This window comes from Motacilla alba, chromosome 1, assembly GCF_015832195.1.
Source record: "Motacilla alba alba isolate MOTALB_02 chromosome 1, Motacilla_alba_V1.0_pri, whole genome shotgun sequence".
Classification (NCBI taxonomy): domain Eukaryota; kingdom Metazoa; phylum Chordata; class Aves; order Passeriformes; family Motacillidae; genus Motacilla; species Motacilla alba.
This window is the reverse complement of record NC_052016.1, coordinates 37138497-37151084: the sequence shown is the minus strand read 5'-3', so window position 1 is coordinate 37151084 and position 12588 is coordinate 37138497. Positions and strand designations below refer to the sequence as shown.

Here is a 12588-nt window from a genome sequence, read left to right as displayed (position 1 = left end):
TGGACTGCGCCGCCGAGTCAGCTCCCGGGTTCCCTCCTCGGGAGCTCCCGCGGCCTCGCCATGGCCAAGGGCACAGGCTCCCTCCCGGCCCCCTGCGATCCCACCCCTGCTCCTCCTCCCGGGCCCGCAATCTTCGGAGAGCCAGCGAGGCGAGCCGCACGGCCGGACGGAGCGAGCGGGAGCCGCGGGGAGGCGGAGCCGGAGCCGGAGGGGCGGCGGGGGCGGCTCCGTCCCGCAGCGGCGGAAGGGCCGCCCCGCTGCCGCTGCCGCTGCCGCTGCCGCTGCCGCTGCCGCTGCCGCGCCCTGCCCGGGGCGGTGCTGCGGCCCCCGGACACTGCGGAGCGGCGGCACGGCACGGCACGGGCCAGGATGGGCCGGACGCTCGTGGAGCTGTTTTACGATGTGATCTCCCCGTACTCCTGGCTGGCGTTTGAGGTGAGAGGTGGCACAGGGAAGGAGGCCCTTCCCGGGTCTCCGCGGTGCCGGAGCGGCGCTGGCACCCGGCCGGTCCCGCCGCCGCCTCCCCCTCGGAAGGGCCGCTCAAGGGCAGCCCGATCAGCTGGCTGCAGGCAGCGCCCTTAGCGCTCCGAAGTTAATTTTTCTCTCACGTCTGAGGAGTGCCTGGGCTTCTCCCTCGCGTGTTGAAATCCAGGGACACCAGGGAAGCGTGTCCGAGCCAAACGGCAGTGCAGGAGTCAGTGCTGAACATTTTGCTTCGGGGGTAGCTTTCATATTGAAAAAGTGCAAGTGTCCTGATCATGACATGAGCCTGACCTTTCCCAGACTTACCGCTGCTTAGCCCTGGATAGTCGTGACACGAATAGAGACCCCTCAGTTTTTCAGAGATCAGAGTTCTCTGGCAGCATTGAAGAAAGGCTTTAGCACTAGCCCTAATACAATAGGAAAGGATTTATTTGTACTATTTACTGCCTTAGCTGCACCCAGCTCTACAGACATCTCTGACTGTGAATCCCTCACTACTCTTTCACGTTGCAGGCTCTCTGCCGGTACCGGCACATCTGGAATATTGACCTGCGCTTCCGTCCAGCTTTCCTTGGTGGCATAATGCAACAAACTGGTATGGAGTACAGGGAGATGAGCTCTGCAGGGAGACACCTTCTTCACTAGCAGAACACTTAGTTCAGAGCTGGCTCTGCACACACCCAGAGCCTACACACTAAGTTGTGGCACCAGTAACAGATTAACTACAGGATTGTGAAGCCCCAAAGAGACTGAGAAATTAGTCATAAGGAATTTCACACTGTTGCAACTACACAGACAGTCTGTGCCAAAGTCCATCTGTTCTAAAATACAGTAAAATAAATAATAATAACTTGACATGGAACATTTTCCTAGAGCTAGGTTTTAAACCAGAATTAATCTGTGGAACACTTGCACTTTGTAATATACAGGAAGGATACAAGTATGTCCTGAGACAGTACTTAGGGCCTTAATTAGATCACCAAGACTTAGAACGCATAAATCATGAATTAACAAGTCTTTACGTTGGTTTACCCGTGCATTAAGAATTGTCTAGCTTAAAAGTCATCTGTCTGAATCAACATAAATCCCTGCTAGGACATTTGTACCTTAGTTTAAAACTGATTCAGCTATCCTGAAGATTTGATCTGTGCAAAACTGAAATAAACCATGTTTAAATCGTAGCATTATTTTTGGAAAAGCCAAGTATGTTTCAGTAAACCAATATGAAATTATACTATGAAATTATACTCTTCCTTAGGTATATGTACATATGAGGCATAATTTGTCCAGTGTTGGTTTGTTCAGTGTCATCATAATACAGCTGGAAATCTCAACAGAACTTTTTCCTAAAAGGTAACAAGCCACCAGCAATGTTACCAAAGCGAGGGGAATACCTGCTGAAGGATATGAAAAGGATGGCAAAGTACTACCAGGTGCCTGTACGCATGTCCGCAGATGCCTTCCAGCAAATCATGGGCACAAGTAAGAGTCTTAGCTGGTATTTCTCATCCCTACAACTTCTGGTTCTAGTTCTCCCTACCAGTAAAGGTGAAGATGAATTCCCTGTGTGCAGCCTTTTCCTGAACCTGTGAGCAGTATGAAGTCTGTGCATTCATAGCCATGAAAGAAATTCCTGGAGAAATGTGGCTGTGAATGATACTAGCATGGGAGATAACTGTGGATCAACATGAGCTTTACTGTACACACTGTGGGTTTCTCAGGACTGTTACAGGGGAGATCACACTGTTACTAGGTAGCAGTTGTGCAGACCACACCTGCTCCTGATGCTGTGCCTTGTCTGAGTGTTCCTCTGTCTCCCCACGAATGCAGGCAGCCTGACGGCCATGCGCTTTATCACAGCCGTTGACATGACAAACCCACAGTACGTGGAACCCTTATCTAGGGAGTTCTGGATGCGCTTTTGGTCACAGGTCAGTATTTTATGCAGCCAGCTTCTTGACCCTTTCTGTCACCTTCCCTGTCCCACATCATTCAAATGTGGAATTCCAGCAAGAGGAAAAAAATGTCTTTTAATGAAAAGTCATAGAAGGAACTTAAGGTCACAGTGGTTCAGAGGCCACAAACTTATAATCAGCTTAATTTGCCTTCTTTTAGATATATATGATGGGTCCAGCAGGCTGGACCAGTGGATCAGTGGTTCATATCAGAAAACACTTTAATACATTCCTAGATTAGGTGACTTAAGACCTTTTCTGAGGTAATTTCTCCAGCAACTAGTATTGGGTTTATTTTTGTTTTCTTAGAAAACTTGCTTTTAAATCCAGAGCCGTGCTTTTGTTTCTTAAATACTAATTTACTTATTTTACTCTTTTACCAGCATGAAGACATCACTCAGCCAGAGAACATATTGGCTGTAAGTGTCTCCTTTTTCTTGGTGCTTCTGCATTTCTGACAGATATTCTTAGTGATGACTTTGAAAAAAAAATGGATTTAAATTCCCTTGCAATTCTGTTTGTATGGGTTTTTTTCCTTGTCATGTTTTACATAACACTCAGAACCAGAATACACTTTTTTTCTGGTAATTCATGTGGCAATACCCAGGCTGGACAATGAGTTACCTGTTGATGCTGTTTTATTAACAGTCATGAAAGTATACATATTTTCTGCAGAATGCATTGAGGCATTGCTGCCATATGAAATGTTCAGGTGTAATGCAACACCTGGGGAAGGTAACTGTCCTTAGAGTGATGGAGTCAGATTTTCTATTAAGCTCAGTGCTATACTGCCCTTTTATATACCTGGAAATTACACTCTTGATGTATTTTCTTTTGCCGTTTCGATTTTGTTTGCTACAGTAAAAGCTGTAATAGCATGTAAGGTGGTATACCAGTAGATCCTCTTGAAGGTCTCTCCTTTCTTCATTATTTTGTAAGTTCTTGGAATATGAAGAAAAGAGAGGTGTTGTCCATGACTAGTCTCTCCTATCCAACATCCCTAGTGGAAATCTGAAGCTTGCAGTCTTGCTGTTCCCCCCCAAGTCTAGTCCTTGCACTTCAGCATCATCTTAGCATAGCTTTTTAACCAAAGTTTCAGCAAAGGTTTGCACTTTGCCTTTTTAAGAAGCAAGATTTGAAGGATATAATTAAAGTTATTTTTTATTTAAAGATATAATTTAATTAATTAACTACCTTCATAGCTAAAGATATAATTAAAGCGGTACTTTTACCCTGGTAGGCAGCCAAGCACCACACAGGTGCTCACTTGCTTCCTTCCACTGCCCAGGAGGACAGGGGAAGAGGAAAAGAAGAATAAAAGCCAGAAAACTTGTGGGTTGAGATAAAATTACTTAATAGGCAAAAGAAAAATGGAAGCAGAGTGAAAGAAAACAAAGAACCACCTACATGGAGACTGATGCTCAGCCAGTTTTCCCAAGAAAAATGTTAACCTGCCTAAACCTCCTCCTCATCAATTACTGCTGAGCATGGCATATGGCATGGTCTGTCTCTTGGGTCAGTTCAGGTCATATCCCAGCCTCTGGTGAAGCCCCAATTTATTCACTGCGGGGGGAGAGTGAGAACCAGAGACTGCCTGGACACTGTGCAAACACCATTCATCAATAGCTAAAATAATTAGGATGTTATCAGCATTGTTTTGGTCACAGATCTAAAACACAAAAACACAGGAGCTGCTGTGAAGCAAAGTAGCTCCATTCCAGCTAGACCCAGTACATAAATATAGACAGAACATTGTCACATTGTCTCTGAATCCATCATTATTTAAATAAAGCAAGGACATGCAGAACTTCAGCACCACAAACTTCATACTCAGAACAATCTCTAATTTAGTCACAGTTTGGCAGTCGATGAGTATTCCCATCAAGGCAGAGAGAGAGGTATCCCCTTGTCTGCTTGTGTCTGTCTTCATTCACTCCTGCAACAAGTACTCGACTTTTCTAGAAATTTGTCATCCAGAGGTGGCTGAGAGGTCCCAGCCAATCATCTGAGTCTTTACAGGTGGATTTATTTTACACATCAGTCAGAAAAATGATACTTTTTAAACATTATAATAATTCCTTAGTATTCTTTTACTTCTTTATTTAATCAAAAGCAGCTTCACATAAATTGCTATATCAGCAATGTGTGGTCTGAATTCTGCCCCAGTCCACTTGTATCCTTTTTCTGCCCTGAAATGGTGAGGACCAGATACTATATCACTGTGTAAATATTGCAGTCTAAACACTGTGGCTACCAAGCATTTTGTTCTAGTCCAGTGGCACACTTGTTTAACCTCCTCTTCAAGTACAGTGAAAAAGAGCTCCTCATTTCCCTGATGTGTTAGTAGGAGAAGGCACATGAAAATGTGGGTGCTAAACAAAAAAGAAATTGAAAGAAAGAGTCATTAACACCTGCATGTGCGGGATAACTTCTCCATGTGCAATACTGCATTTCTTTTTTTTTTTTTTTCTCCTTTTGTGAAATACTTTATTCAAAGAGTACTTGTAAGTCACTGTTACCAGCTAAGCATTGGACATTTAAATTTGGCTATTTTGTCTCATTCCTGCGTGGGAGAGGCTCAGGGGAGGTGAAAAAAATCCAGAGTAAAACCAGCAACTGTTTAACCTCTGTGATTTAGTGTCTTTCATGCAGTGTCACTTACAGATCCCATCTGGCCACATTTGTCACACAAACTCTTTCTGTCTTGGTAGGCTTGTACTGTGAGATTTTACATTTCATAACACCAGTTTGAGTTTTTTTGTAAGTTATCTGATGAGTCATTGTATCAAAGGTTCTTTCTTTTTTTTTTTTTTTTTTTTTTTTTCCTTCAGTTTAGGAACTCCTGGGAAAAAAAAGGTGCAGATTTGGGGATTGGAAGATTTAAAATGTCTCTTCTGATATGTATCTGAGAGTTGTTAAATGATGAATAGGTTGGGAATACAGCAAGACAGTTGTGCAAGAAGTGCTTCAAGAGTATTTTGAAATTTTTTTGTCAATAGACCTTAGGTGATAATCCTGAAGATTAAATTAATTAGACCAGGGTAGGAATTAGAATATTTACTTTTAGAGTATTCTTAATTATATCACCTTTTCACAGGTTGCCCGCCAGGCTGGGCTCTCAGCAGAGCTCTCCCAGAAGGCACTTGAAATGATTTCATCCCCTACAGTGAAGGACCGACTGAAAGACACAACAGCTGAAGCACTGAAACATGGGGTGAGATTCTTCCAATGGCACTGTGCTTCACAGCTGTGCGTTCCTTCCCTCTTAAGAATACAGGGAAGCAGGGAACAATGAGGGTGAAGATTAGAAAGCACTAATTGTTTTCCAGTGTGTGAAAGCCACCTCGTTGTTGTTGGTAGTTTATCTCCCTGTCATCTGGGAAAATAAGGTTGACCCACTCATTCCAGCTGGACAGCAAGGACAGGACCAGTACTGATGCCATTTATTGCTACTTGAAATAGAACTGTGGATTAATCAGGTTGTTTTTCATGCTCCTTCAAAAGGGGCACACAGGCTCTGGAGAGTCACCTACTTTCAGATGGCTTCAATAGGCCTATCTTTAAGAATGAAGAAGGCAAAAAGAAGGGAAGGGAAAAAGTAAAATGTTGTTGAGATTTATTGCTAAAGATTGATTATATGACTGCAAGAAATTCTCCCATTATAACTCTCTCTGTTTCATCTCCATGGTGTCAATAGGCATTTGGGATGCCTGCTGTTGTGGCACATTATGATGGGAAACCTCATCTGTTTTTTGGCTCTGATCGTTTAGAGCTGCTCGGCAGTGTTATAGGTGAGTCCACCTCATCTCATCACTTTGGTTTCATGCTTTCACCCTCTTGGAACAAAATAAAGGGCTTTCAAATGTTAAATAATGTTGGTTATCCTTCTCCTGGAATGAAACTGCTGACTGAAATCTGTCTCAGACATTTAAAATGACCAAATGATCCTTTTCCAGACCAGAAGTAACTTGAGTTCTATTTCTCTCACACCCTGTCTTGGTGTGTTTCAAGGCTTTGTGGTCCATCATGTGCCATTCTCAAAATACTACTGAAACTCTTTAGTTCTCAAAATATTCATATGTAACCTTTTGGTACTGGACAGTAGGCTTTGGCTAAGATTATGACTATGGCTGGTACTGCTTTTTTTGTTTTGTTTTTTGGTGGGGTTTTATTGGGTTTTGTTTTGTTTAGTTTTTCTAACATTTTCATTTTATATCTGTTCCTTCTTAGTAAAAGCACATTATTACAGCTCCCCAACCCATAACTTGTGTTACCTGTGTTACCTACATAGCTGTTTAGGTTGTTCATATATTGACCATCCTTCTTTTCATTTTTTGATTAACAGAATACACACTTTAAATTCTTTATGAGATTGAAGTAGGTTGTGATAACTAATACAACTAAAATCATCTGTTTTTATGAGTTAGAGGGCATTTGACTATTCATCTCAAGATCTGGCCCTTGAGAGTGTGTCTCTAGAAAGAGTTATGCACATAATTAGCTTATGCATTTGTGGAAAACATTCAGCAGAAAGTATTGATTAATGCAAATTAGTATTAGTAGTCATAGGCTTAAGCAGAAGGGAATTTTTTGAGGTTTTTTTTTGTTTTTTTAGTCTTCTGGACGAGCTTCTGATTCTATAAAACATTCTTAATGAACATGAGAGTGAGGAAGAAGAGTACCCAACACCCACTACAGCAGTCACTAATACTGACTGGAATGTTGTGTGTTGTGGCCTGGTTTCTCAACTCCAAGGACTTAATCAGATTTTCTTTTTGATTCTCTGACTCTGCAGCCTTGCACCCTTTTTTAATTTTTTTTAACCCCCCAGCACCCCCCCCAAAAATGAGTCCTAAAAAGAACTGATTTCTCCCTCATGTGGAATACTCCTGACCTGCAGAATGTCTCAACTGTAATGGAGGAAATAATAGTAATGGAGGAAATAATTCTTCTGTACGGTTTCAGTTGTGACTAGACAGTGAAATATTTATGGAGCTGGCTGTAGCACACCAAACAAGATATAAATCTGTATTCCATCACCAGTAGCTACCCTTCACCTGAGTAGGAACAATAATCCTGCTGCAGAAAAATGACCAGCCAATTACTTGTATGGATACGTTTTAACATATCTCTTTTGTGCTGGTTTGTCTTGCAGGTGAAAAATGGCTGGGACCAGTTCCAAGCCCCAAGCTGTGAAAAGTCCCAGGGAAATATATAGGAAGGAAGATACATATGTCAGTCTTCAGTGATTATCTGAATGTATTCAATTTTATGGAGAGATGGCTTTCTCATCCTTAACAATTAATTTTACTGCTTGGTCTCATCTCTAATTTTGAAAAATATCAAGGTTTGCCAGTATTACCAGCCTGGTGAGGTGTTTACCAATACAAATGTGCTTCCCTTCTTTCAACAGATCAAAGATTAAAATTAAAAATTTAACTTCTTGCAGAGCGAACATTCTCCTTCCCTGGCTGGTTTTCTTTCCTTTACCCTAAAAACATGAGGATTGCATAGTTACTGGACTGCGATCTCTGGGTTTCTTTGTCTTCCTTCTTGTCCTTTATAAACACACACACACACACACACACACATAAAACCTAAGAGAACTAAGAGAACTGACCACATTCTCCTTTTATTTTAAGTCCTGTGTACTACATAGACATAAGAAGGACAGGCTAAGATATTAATGCTTCCTTTTACTTTGCATCATGGCAGCTGGAAAGGACACAATTCAAGCCCAAAGTAGAGTCTAAGGAACCAATCAAGTATTTTAAAAGGAACTGTCCCCATCCTGGACAACATTTGATAAACCTTGCTCTGCAGTGACTGATGCTTGAGGAAACCCCCACACACACGTGGATTCGTGGACACCAACCCCAAACCTTGCAGGGGTTTTTAACTAATCCAAGTTTTACAGGAATGTCTTTGGAGGATGGTTGTGAACACTGCTGTAGGTTCAGCTGGTAACTGAAGTAGACTCTGTTTTGCTTCCTCAAGGATGCCCTAATTGCTGCCTATCCAAAGATGATTTGGATATGGCTATGAGGGACTTCCAAGCATGTAGTCTGCAGAGGAAAAGGTATGCAAACAATTAAAATAAGAAATTTCACATGGAAACAGTTTGAGCTTGGCCCTGTATTAGCTGAATTGGAATGACACACAGAAATTTGATTTATATTAAGTTTGATTTCACAATGATTCCACACTCTCTGATGCATCACTGAATGAAACAGCAGCAGCTGGAATTCCCTTTTTTGTCTTTTTCTGAACTTTAGGGTAAAGCACATTCACGTGTTTTCACTTGAACAGCAAATCCTAGAACAAAGATCAGGAAAAAACAAGTGTATGCTCCATGTTCTTACAGCTCTAAGTGTAGTGGGAGTATCATTTGTTCCCCCATCCACAATTTTTACTTCTTTCAGCTCTTCAGGAAATACTCTAGGATTGGAGGAGTCCTTCCTCCTTTTTACCAGTGCACCCATTAGTGTTTGAAGAAATCCAGCCTGGAACTGAAGGAAAGCTTTGTGAGAGATAAGAGGCGTTAGAATGGCAAGGAGGTTACCATGGATGTGGGTACCATAGGTTTCTTTGAGTCCCTTGAAGCCATGTTACAGGAATTTTTTTTACCATATCTCCTCTGAAACTCGCTAGTCTCCAATCTGTGCTATCAAACTAATTCAGAGATTCATTTGTGATAAAATGGAATGACTAAAACATCACTTTAAGCCAGTAGTGCTATCTCGGGAGTGGGTAAAACGCCCTTTTGTGAAAATAATGTACTCTGGTAAGGAGCTGGTGAATATTCAAGAACATCTGGAAATAATATGACAGTGAAAAGCAGGGTCTTACGAAACTTTGTTCTTTGAACCAGAGCAACTGAAAAATAATCAGCCTTTGTGGCAGAATGTTGTTGATTTGGCAGATGGACCAAAAGACATGGATTCTACAGACTGCAATATATTTCACGAATTTATCTTAAATGCTCTTTGACCTACTTCAAATCAATGGAAATTAAATGCTCAAAACCTTAGGTGCTAAAATCATACTTAAGTACATACTGAGTACTACAGGCTTATTGCCTGTAATAGCCACCAGTAAATGCAAAACCACAGCCTTTTCATTTGTATCGGTGAGTTTGCAGATTGTTGCAATTCTGACTCTGTAGCTATTCTGAGCAAAATTTGCCTTTTTGGGAGCAGAACTTTGAGGGAGTTCTGCCCCTCATTTAGACAACCTAACTCCTGTGTTACAGAGCCATGCTGTGAGCATGAGCTCTTGGCAAAAACTCTGGGGATGACTCCAGTAAACAGTGGCTGGCAGCTGCACTGTCACGCTCAGTTCTGATCTCTGTTGTAGCACACACTGAAGCAGCCTCAGTGGTATCAGCTCCCCTCTCTGATCTGCTGTGGCAACAGTGGCCACCACCACATGGAGCTGAACTGTGCACCTGACTGCTCTGAATGCCACAAGGTGGCAGGGCAGATAAAACTTGAGCACTGAGGATCTGAACAGAAACAATAAGAACTATCAGCTATTTAGGAATGTTTAGGAATAGCTGGAAGAATTTTCTTCCATAAAGATGATACCTCTTCTATTCAGCAACATACCAAACTAGTCCCTGAGAGCCTCACATCCCCACTACTTTCAAGGCAGTTGTTTAGCTGTCAGGCCAGAGAAGATACTGGGCAAGGAAAGGGACATTGAGCAAAAAGACTCTCAATGACACAGGCAAAACTGGACTATGAATTCTAGGGAGCAATCCTGAAGTTGTGTTCCCCTTTTCCCTCACTGGGAAATCAAGTCCCACTTCCCATGTCTGGAAAAGCTGTGAAACTGGCATGGACAAGTAGGTCCCACCAATGCTAGGCTGAAATCAAATAAGCATGTGTAACAATAGGCACAACATCAGAAAATGAGCAACAAAAAGGCATTCTATAAGGTAATGGAACTATTATAAAAAGCAGAGGTTAGGCACAAAGAAAGGTAGGTTGTATCTGAGCAAAGGACTGAACAATGAAAGACAAAGAAGAGAAAGAAATTGTGCCTAGATTAGGGTAGAGAACAGAATCTCAATGGGAAATGCTGTTCCCTGAGAGGGAGGAGGCAGCCACAAAAGGGAGCGCTTAGGTAAATCACAGGCCAGAGTCACTGGCCATGGAAGATCGCTTGGGGACGAAGGTAGAGGACTAACTCTGTTCCCTGAGAAGCTGCACAGCACGTGCTGCACTGTCTCGGAGCGGCAGGAATGGCCAGGGGCCTGTGGCTCTCCTCCCCCTGTGTCAATTACCTGTGCTCCTCACCCTGCGTGCAGCAGACAGTGCTCCAGCGCTGACATCACACGCAGCACAAAATGGAGGCCTGCAGAAGAAGGCACTGCTTTAACCTCCCCCTGCAAGCATCTTCCTACTGCCCTTTCAACCCTCAGCAAGCAACGCCTCCTAAATCAAGCCTCTCTTTTCTCCCATCCTTATCTCTGTGCAAGCGAGAAGGAAACATTTTATTAAAGCACTTACTGGATTATGATGCTGAGCCTCTGCTTTGCTGCCTTTTCCTTTTCCAGTGGAGCCAGCAACACTGCTGGAAGGAAGCAACCTGCTTCCTAGAAGGGAACCAAGCACAGAACAATACAAAAATAATCAAGAGGGTATCCCAGGAGCTGCACACATAGCTGGTTTTATTCTAAAGTTTTCACAGATCTGTGGCTCATCCACAGGTAAGAGTGAAAAGAGTGTACCTATGACTAAATTGACTAGGTTTATCTTCACCAGTTTCTCATTCCAGCTTGAAATGTGAGGAAAGTGACTGCTTTAATTTCATTTAAAAAACAATCATCAGCCACTGGTTCCAGACAATCTGAATGCCTTATTCCCAAGGATACACATTTGTGAAGCAAACTCTAATCTTACGGTCTCACAGTGTTTCTCTTCCTTCTCCCTCTGATCCCTCCCTTGAGATTCCCATATCTGACCTCAGGGTTTAAGGAATTTGCCTCTCATCACATATCAACACCATGGCAAAACCAGGGATTAAATGCTTGCAAAAGTCACAAATTAAAAGCATTCTTCTGCTTTCTGTAATCAGCTTATATTCACCATACACATTTCTCAAAAAATGAGTAAGATGTCTTTAACATAATAGCCTTCTTAAACCATTCTACATTTCCTCTAAGATGATCCTCTATTCTATCCATTTTATGGTTAAAATTACTAAATATGATCATTTCCAACCAGTACAGTTTGTGGGAGTTTATGCATAGCTGCATCACAACATAAATCTGTATTATAAAATATTAAATCTTTTCTTTAAATCAGAGAAAAATGGGAAGCATTTGAATTAAAGACTTTAGTGTGGAATGTGCTAAGGGGTAGAATGGGGAGGTGAATACCTCTGATGGCATATCTAACCACCATTCAATCAGGAAAGTGAAGAAAGCTAATGAGGGATTCCTGCAGTAAGATGGTAAGCTCAGATGCTTTTCCCAGAAACACTTCTTTCTTTTTATTTTTTTTAACTTATATGTGATCACACCAATATTTTCTAGGAAACAGATAAGATATAAGATGCAACTATTGTTTCAGCATTTTTTCCAAGTTAGACTATCCCCTTTCCCAGTGCCATTATGCAATTTAAAACTGAGATTTAAAAACAAAACTGGTGAATCACTGCCAAATGCTGCTAAACTGTGGTTTTAAACAACATGAATTTACAATATCAGGGTTCTTCTTTATTTTGTATATATCCCAGTTCCACTGTGCTAAAATTTAATAACGATGTATGCTTTTTGTAGGAAGTGACTAACAGGCCAAGTAACTAAATAAAAATATACCTAACACAACTGGTAGCGTCTAAGTGTTAAGGAGAATTATAGCTGGATTTTTATCCTGCCCTTGAGGATAGGGAGAAAGTCACCTCTGCCTCATGTGACATGCACTGGCACATGAGACATGTTGGTACTTTAAAGCTAACTCAGAAAATATTTTGGCAAAGGCAGTTCTCTATGTCATGATCTGGGAGTATAATGACCACAGACTGCTGACTTTTTTTTTTTTTTCCTGTAACTTTGCTCTCTCAATCTGAAAGGCAAATTGGAGAAGCCAAGAATGTGTACATGGGTCAGAAATGCTGGATTTATTCAGCATAGGATCTAGAC

The 12588-nt window shown here is 41.9% G+C and overlaps 2 protein-coding genes across 10 annotated transcripts in view; one reads left to right on the top strand and one right to left on the bottom strand.

Moving 5' to 3' along the window:
* Positions 1–271: 271 nt before the first annotated feature.
* On the top strand, positions 272–7893 carry GSTK1 (glutathione S-transferase kappa 1). Its single transcript, XM_038136722.1, has 8 exons — positions 272–435; positions 997–1078; positions 1837–1965; positions 2314–2414; positions 2822–2857; positions 5536–5652; positions 6136–6229; positions 7594–7893. The coding sequence occupies exons 1-8, from the start codon at positions 370–372 to the stop codon at positions 7632–7634; spliced, it is 666 nt and encodes a 221-aa protein (XP_037992650.1). The 5' UTR covers positions 272–369; the 3' UTR covers positions 7635–7893.
* Positions 7691–12588, bottom strand: part of LOC119700897 (rap1 GTPase-activating protein 1-like) — a 44490-nt gene continuing 39592 nt past the window's right edge. For 8 of the 9 annotated variants that reach the window (XM_038136647.1, XM_038136702.1, XM_038136692.1 and 5 more), the window contains 3 exons: positions 10952–11037; positions 10726–10796; positions 7691–8503 (listed from right to left, as the gene is read on the bottom strand). In XM_038136647.1, the coding sequence (XP_037992575.1) occupies positions 10773–10796; positions 10952–11037 (110 nt within the window). In that variant the 3' untranslated portion in view covers positions 7691–8503; positions 10726–10772. Of the gene's footprint in view, positions 10797–10951; positions 11038–12588 lie in introns of all 9 variants that reach the window. The other variant, XM_038136611.1, reaches the window with a different exon arrangement.

Bases quoted from the DNA above. Each gene is read 5' to 3' on its own strand.
- GSTK1 (XM_038136722.1), top strand. From the start codon at position 370: ATGGGCCGGACGCTCGTGGAGCTGTTTTACGATGTGATCTCCCCGTAC. The intron at 436-996 runs GTGAGAGGTGGC...TTCACGTTGCAG, and splicing joins ACTCCTGGCTGGCGTTTGAG to GCTCTCTGCCGGTACCGGCA. The intron at 2,858-5,535 runs GTAAGTGTCTCC...ACCTTTTCACAG, and splicing joins AGCCAGAGAACATATTGGCT to GTTGCCCGCCAGGCTGGGCT.